This window comes from Peromyscus maniculatus, chromosome 1 (assembly GCF_049852395.1).
Source record: "Peromyscus maniculatus bairdii isolate BWxNUB_F1_BW_parent chromosome 1, HU_Pman_BW_mat_3.1, whole genome shotgun sequence".
Classification (NCBI taxonomy): Eukaryota; Metazoa; Chordata; class Mammalia; order Rodentia; family Cricetidae; genus Peromyscus; species Peromyscus maniculatus.
Window position 1 is genome coordinate 186,442,958 of NC_134852.1, and position 18,223 is coordinate 186,461,180.

At 42.7% G+C, this 18,223-nt stretch overlaps 1 protein-coding gene and 1 pseudogene across 4 annotated transcripts in view; one reads left to right on the forward strand and one right to left on the reverse strand.

Moving 5' to 3' along the window:
- LOC102910684 (antiviral innate immune response effector IFIT1-like) overlaps window positions 1–18,223 on the forward strand; it is a 52,584-nt pseudogene that overhangs the window by 12,841 nt on the left and 21,520 nt on the right. The gene's annotated exons all lie outside the window — the stretch shown is intronic.
- LOC102911002 (protein IFIT1 homolog B) lies at window positions 1,606–11,575 on the reverse strand. Of its 3 annotated transcripts, XM_076562539.1 has the most exons (3): window positions 10,742–11,573; window positions 9,301–9,381; window positions 1,606–3,862 (listed from the first exon to the last, which is right to left on the reverse strand). In XM_076562539.1, exons 2-3 carry the CDS (start codon window positions 9,303–9,305, stop codon window positions 2,470–2,472), a joined length of 1,398 nt encoding a protein of 465 aa, XP_076418654.1. In that variant the 5' UTR covers window positions 9,306–9,381; window positions 10,742–11,573; the 3' UTR covers window positions 1,606–2,469. The 3 variants fall into 3 exon arrangements, with proteins under 3 accessions (XP_076418654.1, XP_076418660.1, XP_006984067.1); XM_076562545.1 differs by lacking the exon at window positions 9,301–9,381 and having other exon boundaries at window positions 10,742–11,575; XM_006984005.4 differs by lacking the exon at window positions 10,742–11,573 and having other exon boundaries at window positions 9,301–9,437.

An 18,223-nucleotide genomic window follows, 5' to 3' on the forward strand; every position in this document is an offset into this window, starting at 1 on the left:
ATGTAATAAGAGCCATTTTGTTTGCTTAGAACTGAACTAAAAAGACAGCAGCGTTCAGCTTGAGAGTTCTTCCACCAGTTTTTCTGGGAGTCTCTTTTTTGTACGGTCTCTCTTGCTCTGTCTGTCTCCCTCCTTCCCTCCTCACTCTGTGTGTGTGTGTGTGTGTGTGTGTGTGTGTGTATGTGTGTCCACATGTGTATGTGGTGTGTGTGCTCAATCTGTATAATGTTACTTACATGTGTATGTTTTCAGGGCTGACCATTGGTATTGGATAACTAATTGGTGTGCTCTTCCTGGGGAAGACTATGTCTCCCATCCCAATTCTCCTTAGTTGCCTCTAGTTTTTTGCATAGGGTTGAGGCATCCTAAGCTTTCCCACCTCTACTTTAGCATGGTCTACTGGTGTCCTTCTTACTCGGGTCATGTTTAGACCGCTATGTTGGTGAGACTTTATAGCCACAGTGCCTCTGACATTTATAGCAGACACAATCTCACACCAAACTTCCTGTTCCTTTGGCTTTTCAATGTTTTCCCACCTTCTCTTCTGCAATGACCCCTGAGCCTCAGGTTCAGGAGTTGTGATATAGAAGTGTATGTTGGGACTTGGCTTCATAACTCTGTATTTTGATTGATTGTGGTCTTCTATAATGGTCTCTGTTATGAAGAGAATTTTCTTGATGAGGTATAAATACTGCACTCATCTGTGGGTATAGGACAGTGTTTTAGGGATGATGCTGGTTTTGTAAAGCGGCAGTTGTAGGCTCTCTTCTAAGATCCATGACTTTACCAGGCAGTTGGCTAGGTTTCCAGAACCAGGCACGATTTCCCTCTTGTTGAGCAAGTCTTCAGTCTAATTAGAGAACTATTGGTTACCACCAAGGTATATGTGGTATTACATACACTATTACATTCTTAGGACTATGCTAGTGCCGTTCTGATTGTTATTGTGGTTTATAAGTATCATAGCTTGGTAGTACTATTGGTTGCTTCCCTCCTTTGGAAGCTGGCATGGCACCTTCTGATACCACGACAGCCCATCCACAGATAAGAGGCTTTAAGGGCAGATCCACCTGGGGTCTGCTGGGTCCTAAGTCCAAAGTGCATAATATCCTCAGCAATATAGATTTACCTTCCACCTTCAGGGGGCAACCAAGAGCAGCAGCAATAGCCCTATAGTGTTTTGGGAGTCTTTTAGACAACTCTGACCAGCAACTCAAAAGGGGGCTTCTCATGTCTGGTATTGGGGTTTTTGTTAGTCTATGGCTCTTGTGGGGTGGGGGTGGGGGGGTGGGAGGGGGGACTGGGGGGGGACATCAGCCCAAATGGGAAATTTTCATTTAAACTCTATAGGTTACATTGATTTACATGTACTATAGGCATTGTAGGTAGATAGTTAATAACATGATACTTTATGAGTTTTTTAGACATTCTCCTGATATTTTGCCCTCCTCCCCCCCCCCCCCCGTATTCTTTAAGATTCAATAGTATCTATATTCCCGAGGCCTCTTTGCTTTGTCCCTTTTAACCCTGTGTAGGCTGGTTCTGCTGTGTTCTGATTCCATACAAACACAGAATGTGGATTTCACAAACAAAATACATTCAAAATTCTGTGATATTCGCAGATTTTTATTGAATACTATAGGGTTAGAAAAATAGCAAGATAATATCACACAACTCTCAATCATCTAAGCAGTGTCATGAAATTACTTATGTCATTTTTAGTTTGCACATTCCAAAGAGGCCACCCCTTTATTCTGTCTTCCCAGAATACTTTGAAAGTCTTCTTAGCTGTAATTAAATGTCAGTGTATTTGGAACACATACATCCAACACAATTGTCTGAGGTCAGAAACTTGATATAAAAAGCTGCACTGATTATAAGGCTGAGCTCACTGACCAGCAGGTTATGGCTATAGTAGGGCCTGTGGAAATGGAACTATGGACTGGAACACTGTAGGGTAATCCTGAATTCCTCTCCTTCTCAGTGCTCATCCTTGCTCATTTAATTTGCTCTCACATATTGCTCAAGGTCAGAGACTCCTGAAGCATGAAAAAATAAGCCTTCTTTGGTGAAGTGTCCTTTGATCAGGGTCCTACAAGACTGAGGGAGTGGGTCATGCACTCCAAAGGCACTCATAAGGAAAAATGGTTCTTGTGGGTTCTGCAGCTCACAGATGTCCAGAACAGCAGGAATCAACCATGGTCAATGAACACAGCAAAGCGTGAAAGGAGAATGAATGCTCCTGTCACAGACACACGTATTCAAGAAACAAACAACAACAAAAAAAAACCCTGCCAAACAAACAAACAAACTACAAAACAAAAACCAGGGCTATAGAAAGCCAGAAAACAGAGGGAGTCATCTTCAACTTGCTTCACTGGGTTCCACATAATTAAAGTAACAACTCCAAAAGAAGAGCAGAATAATGAGCCACGAGAATGCTTTATATGTCACTTGGTGAGCCGTGCTTCAAAACTCGGGGTTCAATGCTTCGGTGAGTCTCAGGGCCCTCTCATAGCATCGCAGCGCCTCACTCATGTCCCCTCTCAGTCTGTAGACAAACCCAAGGAGGCTGATGCTTTCCACAACACGAACATTCTGGCGAATGCGTCTTTCAGCCAGCTTCTGCAAAGCCTCCAGAAGCTTGTCTCTGACATAGGAAGAAGTTATTCCTATTTTCAGACCCTTTATATAATGGGTGATCGCTTTGTCTTCTGATCTCCTATGATACTGTTGGAAATGGCCATAGCGGAGATGAATGTCTTGCTGTATAGCAGCATCAAGGTTTCTCATGCTCAACACTTTCTGAAAATTGTCTTCAGCCTTTCCAAATTGGCCAGTTTCTATGTACATTTCAGCCAGATTCACGTAAGCCATCTCAAATGTGGGTTTCAGCTCTAAAGTCTTTTGAAAGTGCAACATAGCCAGATGGGTGGATTGGTCTGCTCTTTCTCTGTCCTGACCTCTAGGATGCATGTGTGTAGCTTCCTTTATTTTGAACAGTTGTCTCCTGTAGCAAAGTCCAATCTGATGATGCAAGAAGGCGGAGAAAGGTTTTGCCTGCAAGGCTATAGCAAGGAAGTGGAGAGCTTTCTCCAGAAAACCTTCCTTTCGGTAAAATTTGGCCATATATCCGAAGACATAGGTCTGGGAGGAGATGTTAGCCTGAGCTTCTTCAATGTACATTCTTGCTTCAGCATGTATTCCCACGTCCTGAAGCTTTAGGGCAAGGAGAACTTTAATGTATGGATCATCTGGATTTAACCTGACAGCCTTCCTTAGGGGTTCCAGAGAAAAAACATTGTCACTGAAATCCTGGCGATAGGCTACAATAGCATAACCAATGTTGTATTCAGGGTTTTCAGGCTCCACTTCCAGAGCCTTTACAAAGCAGGCCATGGCTCGTTCATAATTCTGTCTTCCACACTTCAGCAAGGCCCAGCCTTGCTCACAGTCCATCTCAGCACACTCTATACTATAGCGGAAGGGACTGCCCAATTCCTTGCATGTGTTCTCCACCTTGTCCAGGTAGGTCTGGGCTTCTGCCAGGCTGCCCATGTGGTAATACACCCAGGCACAGTTGCCCCAGGTCACCAGGCTTCTCTTGCCCAACTGCTCTCCCTGGATCAAGGCTTCTGCTTCTTTCAAGCTGTGCAGGGCTTCCTCATGCTGGCCTTTTAGGTGTTTCACATAGGCCTGGAGGTTGAGCATCCCCATGCTGTGGTTGGTGTCAGGGAACTCAATATCAAAGACTCTTTTTTCCAAGTCAGGCATGTCCACATCTTCTATAACCAGCTCCCAGGTAAAGTGACATCTCAGCTGAATCAGGCTATCTCGTATGAGATTTCTGTGAGATTCTTCACTGTAAAAACAGACCCCAGTTACTGACACCTTTTACACACTCTATGTACTGGAAATCAAACCAGTATTTTAAGTCACTAAACACCCCCCTTCCCAATATCCCTGCTGCCAGTATTTATTCCTTCTCTGTATTTATCTCTCTTATCTTGGGGAGTAATTTTACATAACAATTTGAAAAATTCAGCTCATTTAATGATTCTAGTACTTGGTTACAAAAGATCTACAATTTAATCAAAATAATAATTTCATTAATATCAGTAGGATTTAATTCCTGTGTTGGTTAGTTTTATGCCATCTTGACACAAAAACTAGAGTCATTAAGGAAGGGGGGTCCTCCACTGAGAAATGCTTCTGTTAAGACTGGCCAAGTAGGCAAGCCTGTGAGGCCCTTTATTAGTTGGTGATTGATGTGGGAGGGACCAGCCTATTATGGGTAGTGCCATCCCTGGGCAGACAGTTATATATAAGCAATCAGACTGAGCAAGCCATGAGGGGCAAGCCTGTAAGCAGCACTCCTCCATGGCTTCTGCTTCAGTTCCTGCCTCCAAGTTCCTACCTTGATTTCTCCCTCTGACTTACCCTCATGATGGACTACAACTATAAAACGAAATAAACTCTTTCCCCACTACCAAGTTGGCTTTTTCTTTGCCATAGTCTTTATCACAGCAATAGAAACCCTAACTAAGACACCTATGATACCTAAGGCTTAGAGACTATAAAGAAAGCGTGATCTGAAAGATTGTAAGAGCCAGAGGACCAGGAGGCCCGCTGTGAGAGGGTATCTTCTAGTTTTGACAAGGATGCTGTGCCCATGCAATCTTGCACAAACAATATGCTTGCATAAACATGACTTGCATAATGATTGCATCAGTTGACATGACTACAGAAATGGGAAAATAAATTCACAAGGCCCCAGTCCTAGATGAAGAAATACAAGTAGTCAATGGCTGCTGAGGGAGAAACAGTTTTCTCCAGAAACAAGCCTCTTAATAGGTTATCCAATCCAAAGTGGTCACCAACGATAAATGGATTCAGTAGTGTGTGTGTGTGTGTGTGTGTGTGTGTGTGTGTGTGTGTGTGTGTGTATGAGAGAGAGACAGAGACAGAGACAGAGACGAGAATATGTGTTTATTGAATTCACCCTACACAAGAGAATTATATTTACACCAGTTGCCGTAAATTGCCAAATAAAAAGCTATGTGGCAGGAGGGAGACACTGCCCTTCACGCTGTTGGTCAGAGGTGTTTTAGAGGCCCCCAAGATAATACAGGATATTGCCATCATTCTTGATTGTTCACTTTTACTTGATGACAGGACCCTATTGCTGAAGACACCCCACACATCAGTCACAAGACATGGGAAAATCAAGTCAGTACTGACCCGGAGGTTTCTCCCCTGCTGACTAGTTCTCACACTACTTGGAAGGTACTGTGCAGACTACTGGGTGTGAAGGAGTTATCAATAGTCTTACCCAGTTGTGAGGCCTGTGAATTGCAATGCAATAATGACCAGTGTGGCAAGATATGGCCATTGATACCATAGTGGCATGAATGCTATGGAACAAATAACCATGCTCTGATTGGATCTGAGGTCCAGGTCAAGAGAGGAAACACATGCCTGGCACTGAAAGTCTGCCCAAGAATTCATGGCTGGGGAGCTTACAGGCCCCAGGGGTGGCCCTACTACAAGTATTTTGCCGAATGGACATAACATCAAACTGCCCTCTGATAATTTATTTTATTTTATGCTTATGTTAGTTTTGCCTGCATGTATCTATGTGTGCCACATGCTTGCCTGGTGTTGTGAAGAAGGGGTCAAATTCTTTGGAACTGGAATTACAGGCAGTTCTCCAACTGCCCTCTGAATTCATATCTCTCTGCCCATAGATTTGTGTAACTCTAAGACCTCATCAGAGTAGTTCCTTTGTGTGGTGGACAGTTACTGACACAGAAATTCGCAACTGGTCAAAGTGCAAAGAATGAGTATCAGTGGAATGTTCAGTCATGACTGAGAGATCTATATCACGCCCCTCCCCAAAGACTCAGGGGATATCTCAGAAGAGGGGGTAAAAAGATATGAGCCAATGGTTGTGAAGGATTGGAGCAAAGCAATGTCTGAATATGGCAGGACCACTGCGCTCAAGAACTGCTCCAATTGCCCAAACAAGATCTCCACCCCATCAAGGCAGTCAACAGTCTAACCTGGAGTGGGAGTGGGGCTCATGAGCTCTCACTCTTGAAGACCTGAGAGAAGTCAACGGCTTCTGGAGAGCAGTCAATATTTTTACTTCTTTAAGGGTGTGGCTCCTGATAAGCTGACCATGCTCCAGTGGGCGGCCCCATACCCAGAAGTATATGGACAGCACAAACTAGAGTTCATGGGTTATTAAATTAAAAAAAAAAAATAGGACACAGAGCTGAAGGGTAAGGAAGTGTAGGAGGGACCTGGGAGGAGACAGAAGAATTGGGTGAATTTGATCAACAACAATCTCAAGTAATTAATAAATTATAATTTAACTAATATAATTTTAGTTTAACACTATAGATGCTCACCCTTTCTGCTTCCTTCAAACTTCATGGTTTAAGCACTGATTCTTTTAGGAAAAAGAAGTTGGGAGGGGTAACTCACAGAAGTGGTCTCTTACTCCTTTCTGTATTTCTTTCCAATATGTAAGTTCACTTTTATCTCTCACCTCCCAAGCAGGCTTCTGAGTTAACTCTGAGAACCAGAAATGGTTTCAGTGGATGACTTTCCTAAATGCCTAAGCTGGAGTGGAGAAAGTAGTGGGGCCTCCGCCCTCCTGCATCTGAACAAATAGACAGAACCCCACAGTAACGTTAACATGGTATAAGGTCAAATGTAACCCTCACTTTTATAATCCATTTGATGCTGAAGTCGGGTGATTCTGTAGCTAAGTGAAGGATGGGTAATCAAAGTCTCAACAACTATAGTAATTATTTCCTACCACCCAGGGGGAAGCACAATAATTAGGCATCTGTGTGACCTAGAGTTTCTGTTCTAATATTTTTTCTTTCTATGATGTTCTCTCTTTAATTATTATTTCTTTGACAGTTGAAAAAGTTGCCCCTACATCCTAAAGCAGATATCATTAGGGAAAGCTTTTGACATAAATGCCTCACTTCTGCTCACGACAGCCCATGATGATGAGAGCAGACACTAACTACCCAGGGAAGACATCCACGGAGATGTCTGTTACTCTAGAGCTGCTACAATGTTTGTGGCTGAATCTTCCATGCTCTCTAAATATGTGGCCCAATCTCAGGCACCTGATCTCTGACCCAGTTAGTATATTAATGAGAAACAGAGACTCCCTTCAAGTGATCTTATCAGGGCAGTTTGTAACATGAAAGCTTAGCAGGTTTTTGCCCTACTCCAGACTGTGGAACTTGAAGAGCACCATGTGAAGAACCTCTTGGGCTCCTCTGTCTCCTGCTAGAAGGAAATTGCTTTCCTTTTTTACTTTGGTGCTTATAGCTGTGGTACCTCTTGCCTTTCTCTTGGCTTTGGCCCTGGCATAACTATGGAGCAGAATGTCATCACAGGGGTCCATACTCTATAGAACAGGAATGCTAAGGAGCCACATCCTCTGTTAGCTGGGAGCACACTGTGAGGACTATACCTACCGCTTTGCATGTGGTGGCTGGGGCTTGGCACGATTGTCAGGCTGGCTTCTTTCCCTCAGCTGTTTTGATCAGTGGAAAATGCATGAACAGAGAGCTCGCTCTGCCTCTGTCCCTGCACCATTGGGACCAGGGGGCATTTTTATGTGGCCAATATATAGCCTTAGACTAAAACTAGTTCCTTTTCTTTGCAGTCACTAATATGTTATTTCTTCTCAAGCCAGGTATAGATCTTTGCTGGAGGAGGAATCCTGGTGAGGAGCCGATTTTACTAGTTAGTTCTTTCTCCCACCAACTACAACATCAGATAGGTTCAGAAAACTAGCCAGATTGGCTTTGAGTGAAACTATGTCCTGTGGTTTACTCATTCTAACCAAACCAGGAAAGAAAGGGGTGGGTATTTCCTAGACTTGGAGCATCCCAAGCCAAAGATGCTGAATTTTCAAGCCTTAGAGTCTATCAGTTGTAGCACTGAATGTCACAGACATCCAGATTGCCAAGCCTATTCAAGAGTTTCTGAGTGACCGGTTCTGGGGTGGAATCTGGGAATTTGTGTTTCCAGTAAGTATCCAGCTGATACTGACCCCGGTAGCCACATAAACTTAATCTGAGCATAGCCAATGTAGTGAAACATAAATTTCAGAGTAATGAGATTTTCATAGTTTTATTGTAATCATGAAACCCTGACCTAGGGGACTAGAGAGATGGTTCAGTAATTAGTAACACTTATTGTTCTTTCTAAGGACCTGGTTCAGTTCCCAGCACCTACATCAGGTGGCTCACAACTGCCTGTAACTCAGTTCCAGGGCTCTGATGCCCTCTGCAGGCCTCTATGGGCACCTGCAGGCATGTGATACACATAAAGTCATGCAGGCAAACACATATAAATTAAAATAAATAAATATATATTTTAAAAACCTCTGACTGGGCTATCAATAAAAACAACAACAAAAAATGTCCACCTTTAAAATTAGCTTTTTCTTTCCACCAGGATTCAATCAAATTATTCAACCAAAACCTGCTTCCTCTCCTTTTCCCTCTGCTCCGAAGTCACCATGCTCATCTGTCCACTCACCAGTCTTTGCTCAGGCTCAGACCTCTGTCCTTTCATGGGCAGTCTGTAAGTGCCCCCTTGGGAAATTGTCACTGTGGTAGAAAGTCCTACCAAGCGGTAGCTCCTTTGGAATAAAAAAGGCTTTCTTATTTATTCCTGGAAGAGCGATGCCACCTTTACCAAGTAGGCTACAGGAGGGAAACTCATCTCTACAGTTATTCTCGCCTCGCCTTCCTGGACCACTTCTTCCCTCCATTCTTATCTCCCACACATGGGAAAGCTGACCCGACGGACTTCTTTATCTAGATCTCTTTGATATTTTCACTGTCTTTTGGCTTCAGTCATTTGGTTGCCCCACTCAGAAATTATGGTGCCAGGAAAGGAGAGGGTCTTGATCCTCTTTTGTGAGCTTCCAGCAAGCTGGCCTTTAAATTGATGGCAGCTGAGTTCTCTGCCAAGGCTCTGAGAAAGCTGCTTCTGAGAGCTACAGCTAAGGACCATTCCAGACCTACTGAATCTCCCTCCCACTGCCCCCAAAGACCTATGGTTACCATGCTAACACTGTTGTTAGCCTCCTACCCAAAACTTTCCCCAATGGCCAGACGGAGACCTGTCAGCATCAGAACCCTGAGCAGGATGGCTCCATCAGAGGAAGTGTACCTGGGAACCAGTCATTTAAGGCTTGAAGTTTTACAATGTCGACATCTACAGAAATAAGGTGAGCGAAGCAGAGAAATCCTTTACCTCATTTTGCTGGGAGACAGCTCCTTAGTACTTCGATTCAGGCTGAGAGGCTCTTCCAACTTCAGTGAGGTTCTAGGGATTCTCAGATAAGCAAGGTATTTATACACATGAGGATTACTAGGCAGTTTTCGACACCCCTCATGACCTAAGTGAAACTGACGAGGTTCCAGCTTAGTGAAAAAGAAACTTAAGGAAGATTATCTCTGCTTTGATAATAAAGACATGCTTGATTTAGGAAGCTAACAAGATTTTTGTTAGAAGCCATGTTCATGTTGGGCTCCATGTAGACTTTGTGTCAGAACATAACTGATGTTTTACACCCAGTGTTGAAACAAAAAGAGCAGAGGTAAGGATGAATATTTTTATGGAACATGCCAGACTGTTTGTTACTACCACATACACCCAAAGAGGCATTTCAGAGTCCATGGTTTATGAATGATTGAATGCTGGAGATTACAGATGGTTGATTTTTCTGTGTGTGTGTGTGTGTGTGTGTGTGTGTGTGTGTGTGTGTGTGTGTGTTTAAGATATTGGTCTGAAAACAACAAAGCCCATGTCATTTATATCCTCCTGTGGAATTCCTACCCCTGTCCTCTTAGACTACAGACATGACCTAATCAGGGGTCCAAACAACCTTATTTGAATTGGTCTAGTAGAACACGAGCTTAGTAAGTAGTAAGGTGTATAGTAACCAGCCTGTGATGAGCAACCGGAGTCCAGAGTATCCAGGGAAGGTGGATGTTAGCAACTAATTCTAAATCCACACAGTTCTTTGGAGTTATCCTCATGGTTTTTAAACTGTTCCACTGGGTCCTGTGAGAGCCAAAGTTACAGTTTAAGTTTTAATTACTCTGCCTTAGAGATCCATGAAATAAAAGTGTCTGTGATCTGCAAGCCCCTTGCCTAAGGACAGACAGTTCCTGAAATGCTGGAGGCTGTTGTTTATGGGAGATGACAAGGCACATGTTTTCACTCCCCTAAACAAGTTTGCTCGACCCATCTGCACCAGATGTGCTTGATCACATGTGGGTGGGAGGCTCACATGCTAGGAATAGGTCAGGATGTACGCTTGCCCCTGATTGGATGTTGCTGGGGGGTATGCCAGGATATATGCTTGCTTCTGATTGGACCCGATGCGAAATGCAATGAATTTCTGATGGGAAATGTAATAAGTTATGGGTTTTCCTTCTTAAGCCGCTGCAAACTGTGACTTGGGGCCATTTCCTGGGAACCTGGGTCTGGAACAGGCTAGAAGCCATCCACCTGATCAGTATTTAATTAAAGCCTAGTTCAAATTTGGCTTTAAACTGTGGTAGTAGTCTTATTCTCGATCAGTGGGATTAACAGTGCCCTGCTATGGAGTCACAACCCCATGTGCGCTCACACACACACACACACACACACACACACACACACACAGTGTCCATCAAACACAACTTACTTGTTTAATCAAAATTTTCTGAGACCAAGGCTGGTGTAATTATACATCCAACTAGTAGAGGAAGAGGAAATGTTGAAAAGCCGTGGTTCTGAAGCTCTCTTGTGGGGTGTTCCTGAGCTGTCTGGTTAATTTCCGTATCTTGCTTTAGTAGGCAACAGCACAGTCAGATAAGCAAAGAGTCAAGGACCAAGAGCAGTTTACAGCTGTGTATTTCAAGATAAGGTTATTGACTTCCATGTGGTCTACAGTAAACTGCTGTGCACCAATGTGCAGATGCTTCATTGGCCTTTAGCTAGACTGTGTTCTCCAGGCTCTTTAGTAGTAAGGTGTGGTCATGAACCCGTTTGGATCAGTTGGAGACATCTTTTCCTAAGGACTTCCTCTTTTCTCCCAAGCTGACACATGACGGGTATTAATGTGTTTTCCTTTCATTTTCCTGTATGCATACCTGACTGAACAGAGGCAAAGGACCACTTGGAGACACTGGACCCAGGGTCCTTACTGAACTTTGCTGCTAATTTAATATGTCATGTTGGCTTCTTTGGTTGGCATTTCTAAGCCAGATTTACTCTCCTGTTAATCCGAATAGTAATAGGACTTTCCTTATGAGGTTATGGTGAGATCCAGAGGGATTCAGTGCCAGATGATTAAGAATGTTCAGTAATTGTGAGAATTGTTTTCACTGTAGGCCTAGTCTCCCTATCAGTTCAATCTGTGCTGAGCATCAGGTAGAAGCCTTCCTCACTGCAATTGCAGCCCCCACCATCAGACATTGAGAAGAGTGCCTCAGGGGGCATCCCTGCAGATGCTAAACTTCGGTTCTGAGCTTGAAGCTGAGGCAGTGTAGACATTTCCACTTTCTGGCTCATTTAAAAGTCCTAGACACAGCCAAACACAGTATCTATAATGCTTCTTCAGTACCACTACTCAGCCCATCCCAACGATGGCAGAGCTGGGGTGAGAAGAGATTTTTGAAAGGGGGGCTACTTTCTCCCAGCTCTTTTCTTCTAGTTCTTTATTTAAAAGGGCACATCGATAAAGACAAATGAGCTTTGAGGTGTAAATATTTTCTTCAAGGTAGTTTCTTCAAACTTGCCTTTGCCCAGCTTTAGAAAGAAGAAACAGAAACATGAGCAAATGCTGAAATGAATCCTAGGGAAGCAGCTTACATAGAGATCAGTGTGACTTTGAAATTTGTGCTTGGTAACTGTTAGGGAAACAGAACAAGTGTGTATCATGTGGTACCATGAATTTGGCAATGGTCCAGGTTCCGTGAGACTCTGAGTCAGCAGATCAGGTCTTCAGAACCTTGCCCAGTGTGTCTTTGGCATAAACAGATTCACAAAGCACACAGTGGAGACAGCAGTCCTTGGAAGAAGAAACCAACAGAGTGTGTGATGAGCACATGTGGGTGCAAACAGACGTGCACCTGTGTTGCTCTTAAGACGAAAAGAACAATGGGAACTGGAGAGAGGCTTACTTCTGAAGACTGGGAACGTTCTCTGCAGCTCTGCCTTTCTCCCCGCCACTCCATCCATCCACATATCCTGAGGAGTCTCTCCTTTAAGAAAAGCTCTGTGTGCTTGTGCCTTCTTAGGAAGTTATATTCAGTGGAGAATGTGTCCCAAAGTAGCAGATGGCAGCTAAGAGCGTAGGTTTTCCACTTAGGAAACCCTTGACACGATTTCACGGAAAGCCCTTCTGTTCTCCACCACACATGCTCTAACAGCTGGACAGTCCTCCTCCTTCAAATGTTTTCTTTTTTTTTTTTTCAACTATAAAAAAAAATCACTTTATTGTAATGAGCTCACAAATAAAAGCACGATACAGCGTGTTTAAGGAAGCCGCTCAAACACTTGTCCACTTCTCCATTCTCAAACTCTATGCATTCCAGTGAACGTCTAAACAGTTAGGGTGGCCATTCTGAAGCCAGGGAGCTTCACTTAGGGTTTTACACTTAATTTATCAGTTACCTTGTTATGTATTTGTCTACCAAAAAAAAAAAAAAGAGAGAGAGAAGAAAAAAAGCTTTGAAAGAGTTGAAATGAAAAACAATTAGCTTTATAATCTCTTTCATGACTCATGTGTCCTTCTACCTGCATTCTGTCCTTCCTCATCACCCCATTACCCTTTCTTAGTCTCCTTACAGCTGTTTACATGAACACACACACACACACACACACACACACACACACACACACACGCACGCATGCACGCACGCACGCGTGCGCTCGCGCACACACACACATGTTATAGGTTGTATCCGAATATGAGAAAGAGAATGCATCTTAAAAAACTTATCTCTAATTTTTGAGTTATATTATGCTATAACTACATCATTTCTTCCATTTCCTTTCTCTAAGTCTTCCCATCTACCCCTCCCTGTTCTCTTTCAAATTCATGGCCTCTTTATCCGATAATTGCTGTTACATACATGTATATATGTATATACACATACTTTCTAAGTCCATTCATTTGTTTCTACGACTTTCATGATTTCATCTTTCTTTGCAGCTCTACAATATTCTATTTTATATAGGTGCTGCATTTTCATTATCCACTAATCTGCTCATGTTATCTAGGTTGTTTCCATTTCTTTGCTGTATATATTACAGCAGCAATAAACACGGATGTGCAAATATCTCTAAAGTAGGATATGGAATTCCCTGGGTATATTCTCAAGGTTATATGGTAGTTCTGTTTTTAATTCTTTTCGAGGCACCCACAAACTGATTTCTGTATCAGTTGTTTTAATTCACAGCCCCGCCAGTAGTGAATAAGTGTTCCTCTCCCCTCTCCTCCTCTCCAGCATTTGTTGTCAGATTTCTGGATGCTAGTCCTCCCGACTGGTTTGAGGTGGTATCACAAGGCAGTTTTCAGATGCAGTTTTTGATGACTAAGGATGCTGCTCATTTTTAAAAATAGCTATTGGCTTTTTGTACTTCTTTTGTAAACCACCTTTCACTTCATTAACCCAGTTGTTCGTGAGTGGTTTTGTTGTCTTTGTATTTAATCTCTGTAACCCTTTGTAAATTCTGGATATTGGCCCCAGGTCTGAAGTATGGCCAGTAAAAAAATCCTTCCACTGTGTGGGCTGCCTGTGTGCTCTGCTAATGGTTTCCTTTGCTGTGCAGAAGCTTTTAAATTCCATGAAGTCCCATCTGTTGATGCTTGGGACTCATTCCTGTGCTACTGGAGTTCTGTTCAGAAAGTTCTTGTCTACCCTAAAGTCTTGATGAGGACCCCCTGTGACTTCCATAGGAGTTTCAGTATTTCGTGCTTAAATTAAGGTCTTAGGTCCACTGCAGATTAGTTTTTGTGCAAGATGAAAGATGAGGATCTCATTTTATTCTCCTGCAAGCAAATATCATTAATTTTTTTATGTCTTTTTTTTTTCTTTTTTGGCTTTTTTGAGGCAGTGTTTCTCTTTGTAGCCCTGAATGTCCTGGAACTCACTTTGTAGACCAGGCTAGCCTCAAATTCAGAGATCTGCCTGCCTCTGCCTCCCAAGTGCTGGGATTACAGGCCTGTGCCACTATGCTCGACATTTTGAAGTTTCCTATCAAAGGTAATTTTTAACAAAGTAGCTTTCTGAACTTGAATCAGTGGCCTGGTTCTGATGCTTGGGAGGACTCCAATGTCTTGGCTGCCTTCTGTCATCGTTTCCCTGACTGCCTGAGATGAAAAGACCGTTGTCTAGTAGAATAGGCACAGTCCAACAGGTACGAAGTCAAGAGATTTGCAGAGGGAAGATTTGGCTTGTGGTCTGGTTTTCTCAGACTAGTGATTTCTTTTCCAAGATCTACTTAAAAAGGACACCCAGTAGACACTCTGGACCCCCAATTTAGGCAGGAGAGTGTGATCCATCTGATCCATTATGTATAATGCACTTATTTTATATTGCAGTTCATTTAAAGAACTGCTATGATTTAGATCCCCTCCCCAAGTTCATGTGTCCCTAACATTTAGCAGTGTTGAGAGTCTGTAATGCAGTTTGGCAGAGCCCTCTTGAATGCTTTCATCCGCTGGTGGATTGATTAATGGACTATGAGTTACCAAAGGAATGGGTTATTTATCAGGAAATGAGCCCGTTATAAAAGGCAGGTACACCGTCTCTCATAAGTCTTTTCACCACGCCATGCTCTGCATTGCCTGTAACCCCAGCCAACCCTGGAGAGGTGAAGATGAGCACAGTCTTGCAGCTTGCTGGCTCTGCAATCTAGCTGAGCAAATGAACTCGACAGTTCAGTGAGAGACTTCCTCTTTTTAAAAATAATAATAAGGAAGACTAGTGGGGAAAGGGGCTTGCCAAGCAAATCTGGCTACCTGAGCTCAAGCCCAGGAACTTAAAACCCAGTGACCAATGTCAGGGGGCTTCCTCAACAATTCCCTTCATCATCATCATCACCATCACGATCAGTCATCATCACCATTTTGTGTGTGGGAGGAAACACTACACAAAGTTGTCCTCCAATATTCTGAAATGCACTGTAGTCCTGCCCACAACATACATACACAATGTGTGCATGCAATACACACACACACACACACACACACACACACACACACACACACACTGATGATGGTGTCTGATGATGATGGTGATTACGATGAAGGGAATTTTTGAGGAAGTCACCTGACATTGGTCACTGGCCTCCACATACATGCACATACACCCCTAGATAAAAATGTTAGGGGAAATCGTGAAAGATATGTAACTTGCAGGGAGGTGCATGAGAATTCCTTACTCTCTATGTATTAGTTCTGTAAACGTAAAATTTATCCTTGAAAACAAAATCTATTGAGAATCAAAGCTATTGCAGCAGGGAGAAAGAACAGTAAAACAGTGGCCAGTGTCTGCTGTGGCCTTAAGGTTCAAAGCTGCCTCAGGTTAGCCATCCAAGGGCTGTTCTTTCGTTTGGATGAAAGCCTAGAGCTGAAAAGTAGGGTAACTATGGGGAGGGCCAACAGAGGAGAAGGCAATCCCTTTCTCTGGCCAACTTTAAGAGGAATTGTCTGACAACCTAATGGTTTGCTTCACCCTCATGTCCATGAGCACTTCAGGATTTCTGTGGGAGAGGAGAAGTGTGGTCAAGTTAAGTGTCTTGGCACTTCACTCTGTTTGAGTATGTAGTGTGACAAATAGCACTGTGCGGTGAACAGTCATTAAGAAGCTCAAGTGGCTTTGTCGGAGCTCAGTCAGGGAGACCGTCTACAAGAAAGATGTAAAGGAAAGGGGCAGTAGTGCAACTGAGCTATTGGGACAAAACCCCATTTTTATTTTATTTATTCACTTTGCTAGGACATGGGCTAACTCCATATCTCGCCTTTGGTGAGCAGCTCTACAACAAATGGAAAAGTGGAGACATTTCTTTAAAGCCTTGTTTACATTGAAGAAGAAACTGTTTTTTGAAATGTATTAGCTTAAAACAAAGCAGAGAAGAGAAGTGTGTGTATGTTTTAAATACAATGTGTTTAATAATTCTGCCTGGGCTTCATAGTCCCTAATGAAAAGATGTACACCATCTTATTTGTTATTAAATCCCCAAGCCTTTCTGCTAACTGCACCTGGGAAGTCTCCCACGGTGTTCTGAACACTCAAACTGTCAGCGGAAGTGAGCCCCTTGTCCCTTAAGCACCTTTTGTCACATATTTAAGAGAAAAGTAACTAACACATCATGTGAACAGCTGACTCACACAGAATGCAAGACTCAGTGTCCGTGGTGTTCACAAGCCCTCTCCTGCTAAATGCACAGAGTAGGTAAGCCATAAATTATCTCTTTGGAGTCCACAGGACCCTCGTGCAGATAGACCTTTAATGGAACAGTTGCCTCAGCCACCAACATTTCTGCCTTCATCAAGTCAATTGTCATAGACACAACAGTTACATTGAATCAATATTCTCTTAGCTCATAGAAAATTAATCAGCTAGGATGTTCAGTAAAGGCCATCAAGACATGTTACATTTAGTTATTTCCCATACCTACACAAATTATAATACAGATGCCTCAGAAATGAATTGAAACTCAAATGGAAGAAACAAGTTTCCTACAAATCTTAGCCTTCTGAGCTTGTACATCATGACAGTCAAACCTCAATTTTATTGAAGGTCACACATGGGAGATAATTTAGCTCACATCAGCTGGTACTGCAAAGGTGAATTCAAGTGACTGTAACACCTCAAACACGGAGGTAGGATTAAACCAAAATCTAAATACACAGATATCATACCAGGCTCTCCTGCAAATCCAAATGAGCACTCTCCAAAAGAGACTAAGGTTTCCAGTCACACAGCCAAACAATCAGTCACTCACAGCCAAACTCAGCCACTGACTCAACTGAGCCTTCACACTGAGGGACAATTCAAATGCACTTTCCTTACAATTTGGTATTTAGGGCACAAAACAAACCAAGGTCTAAACTGCAAGAGTTCATCATGAATTGCACAAATTATAAAGCTAAACAGCTAAGAGTGATTTTCACAAGGGAGAATGAGTTTTAAAAAATCAAAAATTCTTTTCTCTTTACCAATAGACCTTCATAGGCAACTGACACCTAGGAGTCCGGGAACCAGAATCCCATGCCGAAAAGCTGGAAATTTCCTTGCATTCTAATCACAGGCATCAGTTTAGCCAGGTGCTGTGTTCTGTGGCTGTGTGCAAACTGTTAACAGGAACCTGTGTCTATAAACCCACTCCTTCATCTAATGAAGAGAAACTAAGAAGCAGAAATTGGAAAGGGAAAACAGGTTTATTTATTTACAGTTTGGCCAAATCAGGAAGAGAAAGACGTCTACTTTCTCCGCCCCTTCCCAGCAGCAGAGTTACGAATTTATAGAAAAGAAGTGACAGGAGCCTGGACAAAGGTTTGTGTAATTTAACTAGGAAATAAACTGCCAGCATTGCGGAAACCTCTTACTGTGAGGTAAGTTCCTCCTCTGATGCTCCACTACTCAGGCTATTTAATCTTTCTCTTCTTCAACCCATGAATTGTTGCATCCATTGTTTTAGGATTGTGATTTCAATAGCATAGTAACCAAAAAGGGGACTCAATGGCCTTTTTAAAATTTGTCTCTTCTCTGGCCAAGACATTGCTACAGAATACTAAAGCAGATTTTCTAAAGTGCTGGTTCTGATATCTACTTAAACATTCAACTTGCCTTTCATTTTAAGTATTAGGGTTAGTGTGTTTGGGATGGAGAGATGGTTCAGTGATTAAGAGCCCTGCTGCTCTTGCAGAGAGTTTGGCTCAGTTCCCAGCACCCATATGACAGCTCACAACCATATGTAACTCTAGTTTCAAAGGATCCCCTTTTCTTGCCTCCATAGACTCCTTCATGTGTGTGGTACACATAAACTTATGCAGGTACACGTATATACACATAAAAATAAAAGACTAAACAAATAATATATTTAAAGTTTACATGTTTATCAAAGATTTGTTCTGGTAGTCCCAACTGACAATGGACTGGATTTATGAATT